Here is a 13,172-nt window from a genome sequence, read left to right on the forward strand (position 1 = left end):
GGGTAAAAATCCCTTTTCTAAAGTACCCCATGTTGACAAAATAACTCCGGCCCTCTCAAACAAAGGCCCACTATTTCTTGTTCTGGTTCACTTAGGACATTTTATAATATTCAAGAGAAAATCTCTAAGGGCGCAATCCTAACCCCTTGTGTCAGTGCTTTCCAGCACTGACATAACGGCAATGCAGCTCTGAAATAAGGGAACAAATATTCCCTTACTTTGAGGAGGCCTCCATGAGTGACACCCAACTGCAGGATGCAGCACATGTCCCACTGACACCGCTATGCCAGTGCTGGAAAGCATTGACATAAGGGGTTAGGATTGCACCCTAAATGACACAAGACATATAAAAATGTAGTTTTTTTCCCCAGAGAGGCCTAGAGTAGAGTAGGAGAAGCAAACTAGCAGAGCTCTCTGGAGCTCTGCGAAAACCCAACCTGTCCCTATGGGAGCCAGGACCGAACTGGATTGGGATGCCCTCCCACCTGAGGAGGAAGCATCAATCAAATCTGGCCCTGTCTCATATGGTGGGAGGGGCATACCCACACAGTGAAGAATGCCCCCCTTCCCATTCCAGAGAACTGCTTCTGGCTAAACACTGGTATTACTGTGCAACTTGCTAAGAGCCTGGGAACTGCCCTGCTGGATCAGATCAAAAGTCCATATAGTCCAACATTAAGTCAGCAGCAGTGGCCAGCCAGATGTTCACATAACCTCACAGTAAGCAGAGCATGACATGATAGCCTTCTCTATGCTTGCTTCTCCAGTGGTTTGTCTCCAACATCTGACAACAGCATACAACTCACAGGTTTTCTAAGACATACTTAAGGGTTTTATGGACCAGAACTGGAACCCTGAAAAGAATTGCACAGACTTTGTGTCCTCTGTGCAATTGCCCCTCTGAAGTCCCCAAATGCATCAGAAGCTATGAAAATGCTCACATTATGTAACTGCCTCATTTGTCAACATAGATAGAACTGATCATATTCATCTTAGTATCTTATTGAGTTCATGGGAAATAATCACTGTGAATCAGGACTACAAATGACAAGTACATGTTTTGTTTTCTCTGCATTTTACACAGTTGTGTTCTTTTCAATTACTTCCAAACTGCAATGATAGATTAGCAGCAAATCCAAATGAGCAAATTATGAGCGTTCATTTTCTGTCAATGCATGAAAGGAAACATTTTAGATTATGAGTTTTCAATGACCTTCCATTAACTTTCACTTTAAAAAGCAGTTTTTGTCTGTTGATGAGAACAAAAATAAAATACTATAGCCTGGAATTATTTTTGAATTTTCTTCTTACCCTTCTTTTCTTTGTCTAGAATCATTATAGTAATGTACATTGTAGAAAAGGTACAAACAATCAGATGAATACATATACACTTATTAATTCTTCATATAGTGTTAATTAAATCAAATATCACACAGAGGAAATTAAATATGCAATACCCTGTCTCTATTACATATCCATTTGGTTCTTCTTTATCAGATACTTATTTTCCATCAATAATTTAGTAAACTAAATTACTGTTTAAAACTGTCCACATCAGAACTGAGTCAAACAGAGCACCAAATTTGTGGTAATCCTGATTGCCAACTTTCACCTCTGTTTTTTCCAGATAATTTAAAGGAGCATGTGGCTAAGTGACTATTTGCAAAGATTAAAAGCTTGCAACATTAGTGCAATTAGAACCCTCCTGCAAACAGCTGCCCAAATAAAGCAATCTGGTGACAGAATGATTGGATCGTTCATTGGTAAAGCTGTGAAAATGCCTTTGCTTACCACTTCAGTTGGCCTGTAGTATTTGTGATTAACTGTCACATGGATCTTGCCAGTTTCTCTGCATTTACCAACTTCATTTTCATTCTTGCCTTCCCACCTGCAAAGACAACAAATGTTTAAGCACTCCTTAATTACTTTATTGCTCTAAGCAAATGAACATTTGACTTAAGGGTACTAAGGCTCAACTGGCCTAGGGACTTCCCTCTACAAGACAATGTAAACAATGCATCAATAGATGTTTGAACAGACTGAAGGCACAATGGCTTTTAAGGTCCACTTTCTTTGTGTGTTTTAAATCCTGTACTTGAATTGTGGCATAAGCATTCATGAACCGGAGTTCATTTTGTCAGAAACAGGAGATGTCTTCCTCAGTTGGAAGATACATATGAGTTCACAGCAATAGCACTTTGAATCAATGTCATATGTTTGTATTATCTTCCAACTGGAGATACTGCAGGCATTCTAGTCCACAAAACTTTATGACAAAATAAATGTGTTTATCTTTTAAGGTGTACTATGAATCTTAAACCTAAACACACTTAACTAGGGACTAAACTCCACTGAGAATAGTAGGACTTGCTTTGGACTGAACATGCATAGGTTTATGCTGCATAGCAATCATTTTGAAGATCTGACAGAATGCAGGCATCTCATTATGTTCTACTTATACTGGAGCAATAGCTTTCATCATACTTTAGCTAACTATTTTTAAGCAAACCTTTTTTTTTTTTTAAAGCATGGCCTATCATTTTGTAATGTAATTAAATACTTCCTGAAAGCCACATGACGTAATTCACAAGGGGGAACATTTGACTCATCATAGTGGACCCGCATGTGGCCTCTTCACGCAATCACTCTTACTTATAGCTTGTCCTTTTAAAAATGTTGAAATGGAACAAAGGAGGTGAGGAGACCTTATATACATGGGCTGAATTACAACCAGAATGAACAAATGGTGTGCATATGTTTGCACAAGGTTGAACTCTCTCTCCCAGGCTTGAACTCAAAGGTTCCTATACAGATTGTGTCTCACAGACCACTTCTCAGAACATCAAACATTACCACCCACAACCATATGCTATGCAGGCCCATAGTTCGGAAGCTAGAATGGGAAGTATGGGTAGATTTTGTTTTCCTGAAGAGTTCATGAATGTCTAAAAACATTTCAGTTCCCAGAGTATTTTAGAGAGAATGTGTGACTAAGTATTTGCTATAAGGAATGTCCCTATAATTCAAAGGGTCCAAGTTATAAAAAACATTCCAAAAATTGAAAGAAAATGTAGACTGGGGAAGAATTCTGTTCTCCCTGGCACATGGGGCAGGATGTGGCTGGTACATGAGTGTGTGCTGACAGTATCCTAATAACTGATCTTACCTTGGCCTTTCCTCATTAGATAAGAACATAAGAAAAGCCTGGCTGGATCAGGCCCAAAAACCATCTACTCCAGGATCCTGTATCTCACAATGGCCCACCAGATGCCCCAGGGAGCACACAAGTCAACAACAGACCTGCATCCTGGTGCCCTTCCTTGCATCTGGCATTCTGAGGTAGCTTTTCTAAAATAGGAGGTTGCACATACCCATCACAGTTTATAATCTGTGATTGACTTTTCCTCCAAAAATTTGTCCAATTCCCTTTTAAAGGCATCCAGGCCAGATGCCATCACCACATCCTATGGCATGGGTTGCATCTAGATGTAATGGTGGCAGAAATATGAGACACCAATAATAGCATCATTTCCAAACCCTAGTTGCTGTGTTGCGGATTACCCATGCACCATCCAAATAAATATTCAAGACAGAGATATTGGAGGAATGGGCCACTTTATTGACTAAATACAGAGAACTGCAGCAGGGAATAGAACTCCACCGCCCGCCATGCAGGAACTGGGGGGGGGGGAATGGAAACCTACTTTAACCCCCTGTATATCAAATGGGTGTGCCATCTGACTCAAAGTTCTGACCTGTTAAGTATGGAGGAGGCTTATGATGGGCGACCCCAAAGGGGTTGAAGCAGCAGGTCAGCTTTTATTGCCCCTGGCAAATCATGGATTAGTCCAAGCTACTGCCAGTCAAGGGGGTTGCCAGCCAGCCAACCTAACTGAGCCAGACCAGCAATGTGTGAGTGGTCCTGACTTCCCCCTTGACCTTGCTGCCTAAGAATGGACGCCGAGGTCAAATACCTGCATAACCACTTGCACAACTCCTGACAAAAGCAACCAAAAACCTTATCTAAACTACAATCAGGGACAAAACTACACCATAACTATAGTTCGGGATAGGTGAAAAGCCACCAACCAAAAGTCAAACTGGCTGGCAGAAAAACATTCCTACCTGACTCTAAAAATGCAATCAACTAATCTCAGACTGAAAGCAGGGCGGGTGTGTGGGTTAAGTGACACGGTGCGACTGAGGGTGAGTAAAGCCAGCCCCTCATGTGCCTAGCCCTCCCCTAGCGTGGTTTAAAGCAGGGCCGCTCAAGTCCTGGTTTGGGGGCTGGATCCAGGGTCTTGGCAAATCTGTCCGCCCAGAGAGTGGACCTTACCATTCCACTCTGGAGTCATGCAAAGTCCTCCATGTTTGGGGGAAAGGGACACTCTGTGTAGTCATGTCTGCCTGGATGTCCTGCTGTGCAGCCTTCTGGTATGCCGGGCAGCAGACACAACTGCCCAGAACATCCCTGTCCCCCGAGCATGGAGGACTTTGCATGATGCCTGGGCGGAACAATAAAATGCGGTCTGAACGGGGACCACATTTTTGTAACACAGCAGTCGCAACTTTGAGTGCAGCTGGTTTAAAAAGACCAATCAGGTCTCCCAAATTTTGCACCTCTGCCTCAAGCCTGCTCAGTGGGGCAGGGCAAAAGGAGGCACCATGTGAACCATGCCACCTTGCTTATGGGGGAAGGGCATAAAGAAAGCCATTGCTGATGCATTAACAACTGCAGAATGTGTTAACTTCTGATTGATTTGGAAACGGTTGGGATCATATGCCAAGGTTTCTAGAGAACTGTGATGTGCTTATATCTAACCATTTTCACAAACACCACTAGAAAAATGGTGAATAGGAAACTACCTCAAATGCTACAAGAACAAGAAAAATGTGGCCAGTCCAGGCTAGAAAGGGTCATTACTTTTTGAAACAGCACAGCCATCTTTTGCTTTTAGTCTTCAAGATGTAGTTTGTTATTTGGATGTAAAAATGGAGATCCTGCTGATGAATTTATTAGAGGAATGTATTAATGATAATGTATTCTGCAGACACTTTCATACAAATCAGAATACAACTCTTTCAATATCCAGTAAGGATCAACATTGATTGAAAGTGGGTTATGTGCACGCATCAGTGGTTAAGTTTTGTCTACTCATACGCTCAGACTGTGTTGAGAGAGCAGGAGGATCTTCTCTGCAGGAGTCCTGATCCAAGACTGATAATGCAAACTAAGATTACTTAAAAAAAAATAAAAAGCCACACGAGAGAAAATTAAAAAGTTTATGGAAAACCGAGGATATGCCCGTCTAATGCAGAAATCCACCCAGGGGAAATAAGGGTTTGCTCCAAGCATTAATGTTAAAATGAAGTTTTAATAGTTTAAAGCAAGAGGAGCACAACAATATATGTCCATACACCGTAAATGACATTTAGGACTAAAAATATTTACTCCAGTTCTGTCTCATAAATCCCCAAGGGACTAAACATAATGTTTTAGAACTGCTCTTTTCAAAACTTTACCTAGGGATTATCACAGAGCACAAAAATCCCTGAAGCAAACTTCAGTGTTTCATTGCAAAAAGTTTCCCCCCTCCCTCAAAACTGCTTTAAGAATGCATGCTGGGACTGATGATTTTGTAAATGTTCAGCATCACTCTTTTTAAAAAATGAACTACAAATTGTACACTTCAGTGTAATGTGCACATTTGGTGGGAAAGCAATACAATAAAAGATTTGCTAGCAAACATTTGAAAAATAAAAAGTTTATTGTCACAGGTCGGGGGAACATTAGCTTGAGTAGGAAGTAGTTTTTCAGGCTACTGAGTTTGTCATCCATTGTCAGTCAGGTTAGTCACTCCACTGGAGCTTGCCGGAAGCATGCAGAACAGAATATTAATGCAGGCCACAAATTGCATGGGAATTTTCAAGCATCAAAATGAAGCTGTTGACTTTAAATCCAAGGGCTGTAATTCTGAAAGGTAATGTCATGAGATTCTGTCAGCCCTAATTGTGTGATAAATGGCACTGTAACTCAGTGCCACTGTTTCTAGCCAATGTGTTGTTTAGACTGTACATTAAGTTTCAAAATCAAGGATTTATTTTTTTTAATAAAAAAATTGAGCTGAGCAGTCCCAACCCCGCTCTGGATACGGGAAGGCCAACTGGTCTCCCCGTTTCAGTGCAGGTTAGAATTGGGCTATAACTCACTCAGTTATAATCCGGTAAACTTTCAAATTGATATTTTTTCCCCAAACACTGATACAGAAGTCTGTACTTAGAGAAGCCCTTTAAAGCTTTAAAAAAATTATTTCCAAAGCATTTTTTTTTATCATTGGCAAGTTTATGGTACATTAACAGCGCAATCTTATGCACGTCTACTCTGAACGTGTTCAATGGGACTTACTCCCAGGAAACTGCATTTAGCAGTGGTTCCCAAACTGTGTGGCACTGTGAATTCACAGGGGCACCCAGCGACCTCTTCTTCCTGGCTGTCTGGGATGCTGCCATTGTGGATCACATGATCCCAGATGGCAGTGCCCAAGAGGGCTGGGAAGAGGCCGCCATGAAGGAAGGGTGCTGTGATCATGGTACATTTGGCAACCACTGGAATATAGGATTGCAGCCTAAAGCTAAGTGGCCCAAAGAATATAACTATACCATATTCTTACAGATAAGGCAGGCTGAGGACCTGGGAGTTAGGTTAATAGGAGCAGTTTGGTTGCACCGGGACAGGACTCAGGCAATGCTGTAGCCAGTGGGGGTGGGGGAGGTGGTATGCCCTGGGTGCTGCCCTCGGGGGGGGGGTGACACCACTAGTGACCAAAATCACGGTTGTTAGCAATAATACCATCATGTTATATACCACTGGATGTGTAATTTACAGAGGAATGCAATGAAACACACCAGAGTGAAATATCTCCCTTCTATCAAAAGTTATGGCCAAAACACCCAGAAAACAAAAGTGCAACTGTCTTATCTGTAACAAAAAGGACAATTTCCTTAACTTAAAATGGACCAATGAAACTGATTGTTCAAACAGCCATTGAGATATTATTATGACACTGCATGGAACCAATAAGGTATTAGCAAGGTGACACTGGAGCCCACCTGGAGCCACTACTTCCAGGTGGGTAGACCTGTGTTCCCATTCTGACTGGCACCCAATTTCTCTCCCCATCCAGGTGGGCACCCTCATCTGCTGATAAATTAATTTTGTCATATTGGGGGGGTGACCAAAATTTATGGGCCCCAGGGGTCAAATGACATAGCTACACCACTGGACTCAGACTGCCTACCATGAACAGAATGTTGTCACTATTTTGGGAGACTACCAGACACCTCTGTCTTTTCTTTCTAAAAGAAATTATCTCAGCCTTCTCTTTCATGTGCAGCAGTGGTTTCCAATCTTCAGGAGACCATTGAGGCAAAAATTGGAATTGTTGAGGACCACATACGATCCCACACTCAAAAAATACATTTAAAATTGTAATACAGGAGGCCCCATTATCCACAGGGGTTTTGTTCTCAGAACCCCCACAGATAACAAAAACCACAGGTATTCGAAACCCATGGTTTTCACCCCTCCCCGAACCTGACCAGAGCTGAGCTCTAGTTGGTCTTGAGGTTCTTCTGAAGCCCACAGAGGCCATACGCATCCACTCATGGCCTCTGTGGACTGCAGAAAGAAGCCTGAACTCGCTTAAGATGACTTTTGGTTTTCAACAAAAACTGGAAAGTCACCTTTAAATGATTCTGGACTTCATTCTGAAGCCCGCAGAGGCCATGGGCGGATATGTATGGCCTTTGTGGGCTTCAGAAGAGTCTCCGGAGGCAAGAAGAGCACAGCTCCCTTCACCCCAGGGGCACCAGGTTTGCCTGCACCATGGATTCAGGAATTAGAAAAGATTTGTAATTAGAAAAGATTTATAAGAGATTTATAACTTATAGAGAAGATTTGTGGTTTGCTGCTTTTGCTGCCAGCTGGGAGCCCGATCTCCACCCTCTCTGGTGGTCCATGGGAGACTGCTTGCTCAGTGAGATGCTGGAAGTGATCAAAAACTATCTTTTCCTAAGACCTCACGGGCCACTTCTCAGGGTCTCGCGGACCACAGGCTGGGAACCAGTGATGTACAGTGTTGCACATTCCTGAAGACAGGACTCTTTATTTAAAACATTTCTTGATTGCTTGTTCAGAAACACAGTCTGAGTAGTATATACTAAGCATACATACTCTTACTCTGCAATAAATAGTATAAATCAATGGCATTCAAACTTTTCCAGCCAGTGGCTCCCTTGACCCCCATGGCTGTTGGCCATGACTCCCCATCATGTCCCTGAGGGCTGAAAGTGACATCATTAAACGGGAAGTGGCCAGAAATATTAACTATATTAAATATATTAAATATTATAATATTGAGAACAAAACAGTTAATATTATAATGCAGTTGTACAAATCTATGGTAAGGCCACACCTGGAGTATTGTGTCCAGTTCTGGTCGCCACATCTCAAAAAGGATATAGCGGAAATGGAAAAGGTGCAAAAGAGGGCAACTAAGATGATTGCTGGGCTGGGGCACCTTCCTTATTATGAGGAAAGGCTACGACATTTGGGCCTCTTCAGCCTAGAAAAGAGACGCCTGAGGGGGGACATGATTGAGACATACAAAATTATGCATGGGAAGGATAAAGTGGATAGAGAGATGCTATTAATTATATCATTAATTAAATGCAGATATTAAAAATATATTATTAATACACAGCAATATACATGCTTTATAAATGATCAGCTGCTGATCACTGTTGGAGTCAGGATACTGGAGTAGGTAGATTTTCTCTGGTCCAGGAGGACTCATTTTTTTAAACTTTATCAAATGAACTTTGTGAACAACCAGTCTGACACACACACACCCCTGTGGACCCCAATCCAACTAGTCATTTCTCCCATTCTCCTTGGATAGGATTGAACCCTTTATTAATTTAATGAAATTAAATTTTTCCAGCAGCTGGTGGGGAAAACAAAAATAGACCATGAAAATATATCAGAGTTGATAAGGGTTTGGTTAGGAAGCTGATTTGTCTCCTATACTAGGAGACGCACAGCTCAAGCCTATGCATGTCTACTCAGAAGTAAGTTCCATTAGAGTCAATGGGGCTTACTCCCAGGAAAGTGTGGATAGGATTGGGCTGGCAATCATCAATGGCTGATAAATATTCGCTTCAAATAGCAAGATTCATCACTTAAAAAATACAGCCTTTCCTCTTCAGTCAAACAACAAGATTAATAAATCACTTTAAAAACAGTACCCTTTTCCTGCTCCTGGCCAAGTAAAGTGTGTGCTTCTCTCCCCCCCCCCCTTGCCAACTGCATGGAAACAACTTTAAGACCCTTGGTGACTGGTAAAATAGGAAGCATTTTATTTTGGGAGGGGGGAAAGCGGGAAGGTTTGGATATCGAAAGGGGGGAGTGGAAGAGGGCGGGGTGGCAGCAGCCACTCTCGCAGCTGAGCAACTCCCGTTTCTCCTGCTTTAAAAAAAAGCGCAGACGACAGGCAGAAGACGGGCTCATATTCTGCCCAGAGGTGTGACTGTATCACTGCGAGAGGACATCCTGCACCTCCCCTTTCAGTTCCCTAAAGAGCCGCGCCGCACAGTTTGAATAACACTGGTATAAATTATGGAAACTGCACGTGATAGTAAAAACACAGAGCAAAGTGACCATGACAATATGTGTATTGCTTTTCTTTGTCAATCCAAAGCCTTCATGTCATGCACACTTCTGCTGCAAATTCAAACACAGGTTTAGATTAAAAAAGAATTCATAAATCTTTCCACTGCTTGAATAGGGGTTTTTCCTCATTTATCCACAGACAGCAGTCTGCAGAGAACTCTGGAGCACTGTAGTGGTTTGAGGCTATTCTTACAATCTTGCTGTGATTTAATAAGATTAATGACAGAAAATTAGTCAAGACAAGTGTTTGCCTGTTTGGTTTATCTTATTAGAGTTAAAACTAGAGGAGGGAAGTGTTTCCCCATCCTATTACTTAATTAGTAATAGGCAGAAAGAAAAGAAAAAGAAAAAATGTAATGGTTACTGGGGAAAAATATTTGTAGCTCAGAGGCTTCCTGTCAGTGCAGAGAAATGAATCAGACTCACTTTGTGTCTTATCATTCTAAAACGTTCCTTGGCACTAACAGTGTTAAAAGACCAAAAAAGGGGGGGGAGGCAGAATGAACAACTCTTTTCTCTGTATCAGTGTTTCTCAAACTGTGGGTCGGGACCCACTAGGTGGGTCATGAGCCAATTTCAGGTGGGTCCCCATTCATTTCAATATTTTATTTTTAATATATTAGACTTGATGCTACCATGGTATGTGACTGCATTTAGGGAAATGTTACAGACCTATACTTTTAACAAGCTACTATGTATATTCTTTTAACAATGACAGTCAATGGGACTTACTCCTGGAGAAGTGCGGGTAGGATTGCAGCCTAGGATTGTTAAAAATTTTCCTGCTTGATGATGTCACTTCCAGTCATGACATCACTTCCGGTGGGTTCTGACAGATTCTCATTCTAAAAAGTGGGTCCTGGTGCTAAATGTAGCTCTGTACATTAAACTGCTCTGTATATTAAACGTGTCGTTAAAGATAAAAGTCTAATTGATAAAATTGCTATCATGTCATTTGTAAGAATTTTCTTTTCTTCATTGGTTCACACCAAGAAAGCAATGAAACCATGTTATTTTTGAAGACATAATGTTAACTTAATGTTGACTATATTTCAATGCCAAGGATCGTTATATGTTAATACCATCAAATTGAACTTAAAAATGATATAATGGATCTCAGGCATTTCAGTCTAATGATGGAGAATATTTAAACACAAGTGGAAATGTGTGCATTCCTGGTTTTAGTGTGCAATACTTTCGCTATGCCCTTTCTCTCTTCACTCTGTCATACATGTTCCTATTCTGTCCCACAATAGTGTTATTCATTCACAACAGTGCTAGTGCCAGGTTGCTAGTGAACAAAGTCCTCACCCACTTGCCAGTGCACTATAGTGCATTGGGCATAACCACTGCTACTAGTACTGAAGGTCAGAGGTGTGCCCAGTCAGGTGATTTCTCTGATAAGAATGGCTAATGCTTGACATGGCTGATCCCTCATGCCACTCCTGTGCATGCATCATTCATACTCTTCACATGCACACACAACAGTTCAATGCTTGAGAGAACTGTCTATTCCATTCTTTGAATAATAACAACAACAACAACTTTATTTTTACCCCGCCTTTCTCCCCAAAGGGACTCAAGGCGGCTTACAACATATTAAAAAACATAATTTAAAAACAAATAAAAACATATTAACACATCATAAAAAACAGCAGTCAGAATAAAAACTAGGTAAAAAGAGCATAGAGCAGCAGCAAGTCATAAAAGAATCAGGCCTGTAAAAATATTAAAAGATGTTAAAAAGATGTTAAAAGGCCGAGAACTCAGAAGGCTTGTTTAAACAGAAGGGTCTTCAGGCCTCGCCGAAAGGTCTCAAGAGAGGGAGCCATTCTTAAGTCAAGGGGAAGGGAGTTCCATAGCGTTGGTGCCACTACTGAGAAGGCCCTATTTCTTGCAGCCGCCCCACGTACCTCCCTAGGCGGCGGCACTTGTAAAAAGGCCTTCTCTGATGACCTAAGAGGACGAGCCGGATTGTACGGGAGTAGGCGATCTCTAAGATACCCTGGTCCAGAGCAGTATAGGGCTTTAAAGGTCAATACCAGCACCTTGAATTGGGCCCGGAAACGAATGGGCAGCCAATGCAGCCGCTGGAGAATTGATTCTGAATTGATTCTGAGCTGCTCTGAATTGATTCTGACCAATGGCACATAGCTTGATCTGCCTCTAAGCTGTAAGTCAAGGTGTGTATGAAATGTTCACACAATACATGTTTGTATGTAAAATGGATTGCACGTTTGTATCTGTGTGTACATGTAGGTGTGCACATATACATATATTTGTGTACTACTTAGGTTTATATTCTCTCTACGGTTTCCGTACAGAGTCTTCACCTACCAAATGTTTATGCCTAATAAAGGTTGACGTGACTTGACTTGAAATGTTCACACACAGTCCATAATATCACAGCAGTTGAGCCAATAGTTATAGAGGGCCCATTTTAATTAAATATAATCACAGCTCCTACATGGAGATTTCAAAGGCTGTAGCTCATTTTTACATGAGATTTTTTTTCCTTTCCAAAGATTATCTGATATTTTAGGTAAGCTGAAAAATTTGATGTACCATATAATTTAATTTTACATATAATTTCTGAAATTATAGTAAGTACTTGAAAAAGATTATCTAAACCTGACTTCAACTTTGCAACAAAATATTGTACAATCAAACACTAAAACATCATAGTGGCCAAAAGCTGTGGAACGACTGTTTCTAATGCCTTAAGAAAAACAACAACACTATATTGGCATACAATGAACTAAAATCCCATATCTACACACCACTGAAGTTGTAAACAAAACTGTCAAACTTTTGGAACAACATTACGCAAACATAATTATTTCTAATAAAACCACCTTGGCAACTCATTCTTCTCAAAAGGGTAGCGCATGAAAACACTTATCAAGGTTTGTGATTGAAGCCAATAAAATAATATTTTAAAACACTGAAGACACACAATATAGAGTAATAATTCTCCTACCTACTTATTATTTTAAACACAATCCTTCCTCTTTAATGCGATAATGATAGAGGTGAAGTAACACATAAAGACAAGAACAAATATGACAAAAAAGTTATTTTCATTTGCTCTTAGCAGCCATTCTTTACCAAGGTGTGAAAATATTGCTTGAGTTCAGTGAGGAGGGAACAAACACTGTCTCCAATAAAATCCATATTATTGTATTTAGCAAGCAAACACACAGTGTGAACAGATCTGTGATTAGCATATTGATAAAATAACCTTTACTGTGTATTTCTAGAATAGACATGTATTTGCTACTGAATTTTCCTTGTGTGTGTGTGTGTGTGTGTGTGTGTGTGTGTGTGAGGGAGGGAGGGAGGGAGGGAGGGAGATTCAGAGCAAATGCAAAAAATGTTTTTCCTTCTCCACCCACACACTGTTATAATAATATGGTATGTAGCTGGGTATTTCTATGTGTTT

General features: G+C 40.9%; 1 protein-coding gene across 1 annotated transcript in view; it reads right to left on the bottom strand.

Moving 5' to 3' along the window:
- GMDS (GDP-mannose 4,6-dehydratase) overlaps window positions 1-13,172 on the bottom strand; it is a 398,350-nt gene that overhangs the window by 87,834 nt on the left and 297,344 nt on the right. Inside the window, exon 9 of the mRNA XM_066624912.1 lies at window positions 1,792-1,888. Coding sequence (XP_066481009.1) covers window positions 1,792-1,888 — 97 coding nt within the window. The remainder of the gene's footprint in view (window positions 1-1,791; window positions 1,889-13,172) is intronic.

Source organism: Tiliqua scincoides, chromosome 4, assembly GCF_035046505.1.
Source record: "Tiliqua scincoides isolate rTilSci1 chromosome 4, rTilSci1.hap2, whole genome shotgun sequence".
NCBI lineage: Eukaryota > Metazoa > Chordata > Lepidosauria > Squamata > Scincidae > Tiliqua > Tiliqua scincoides.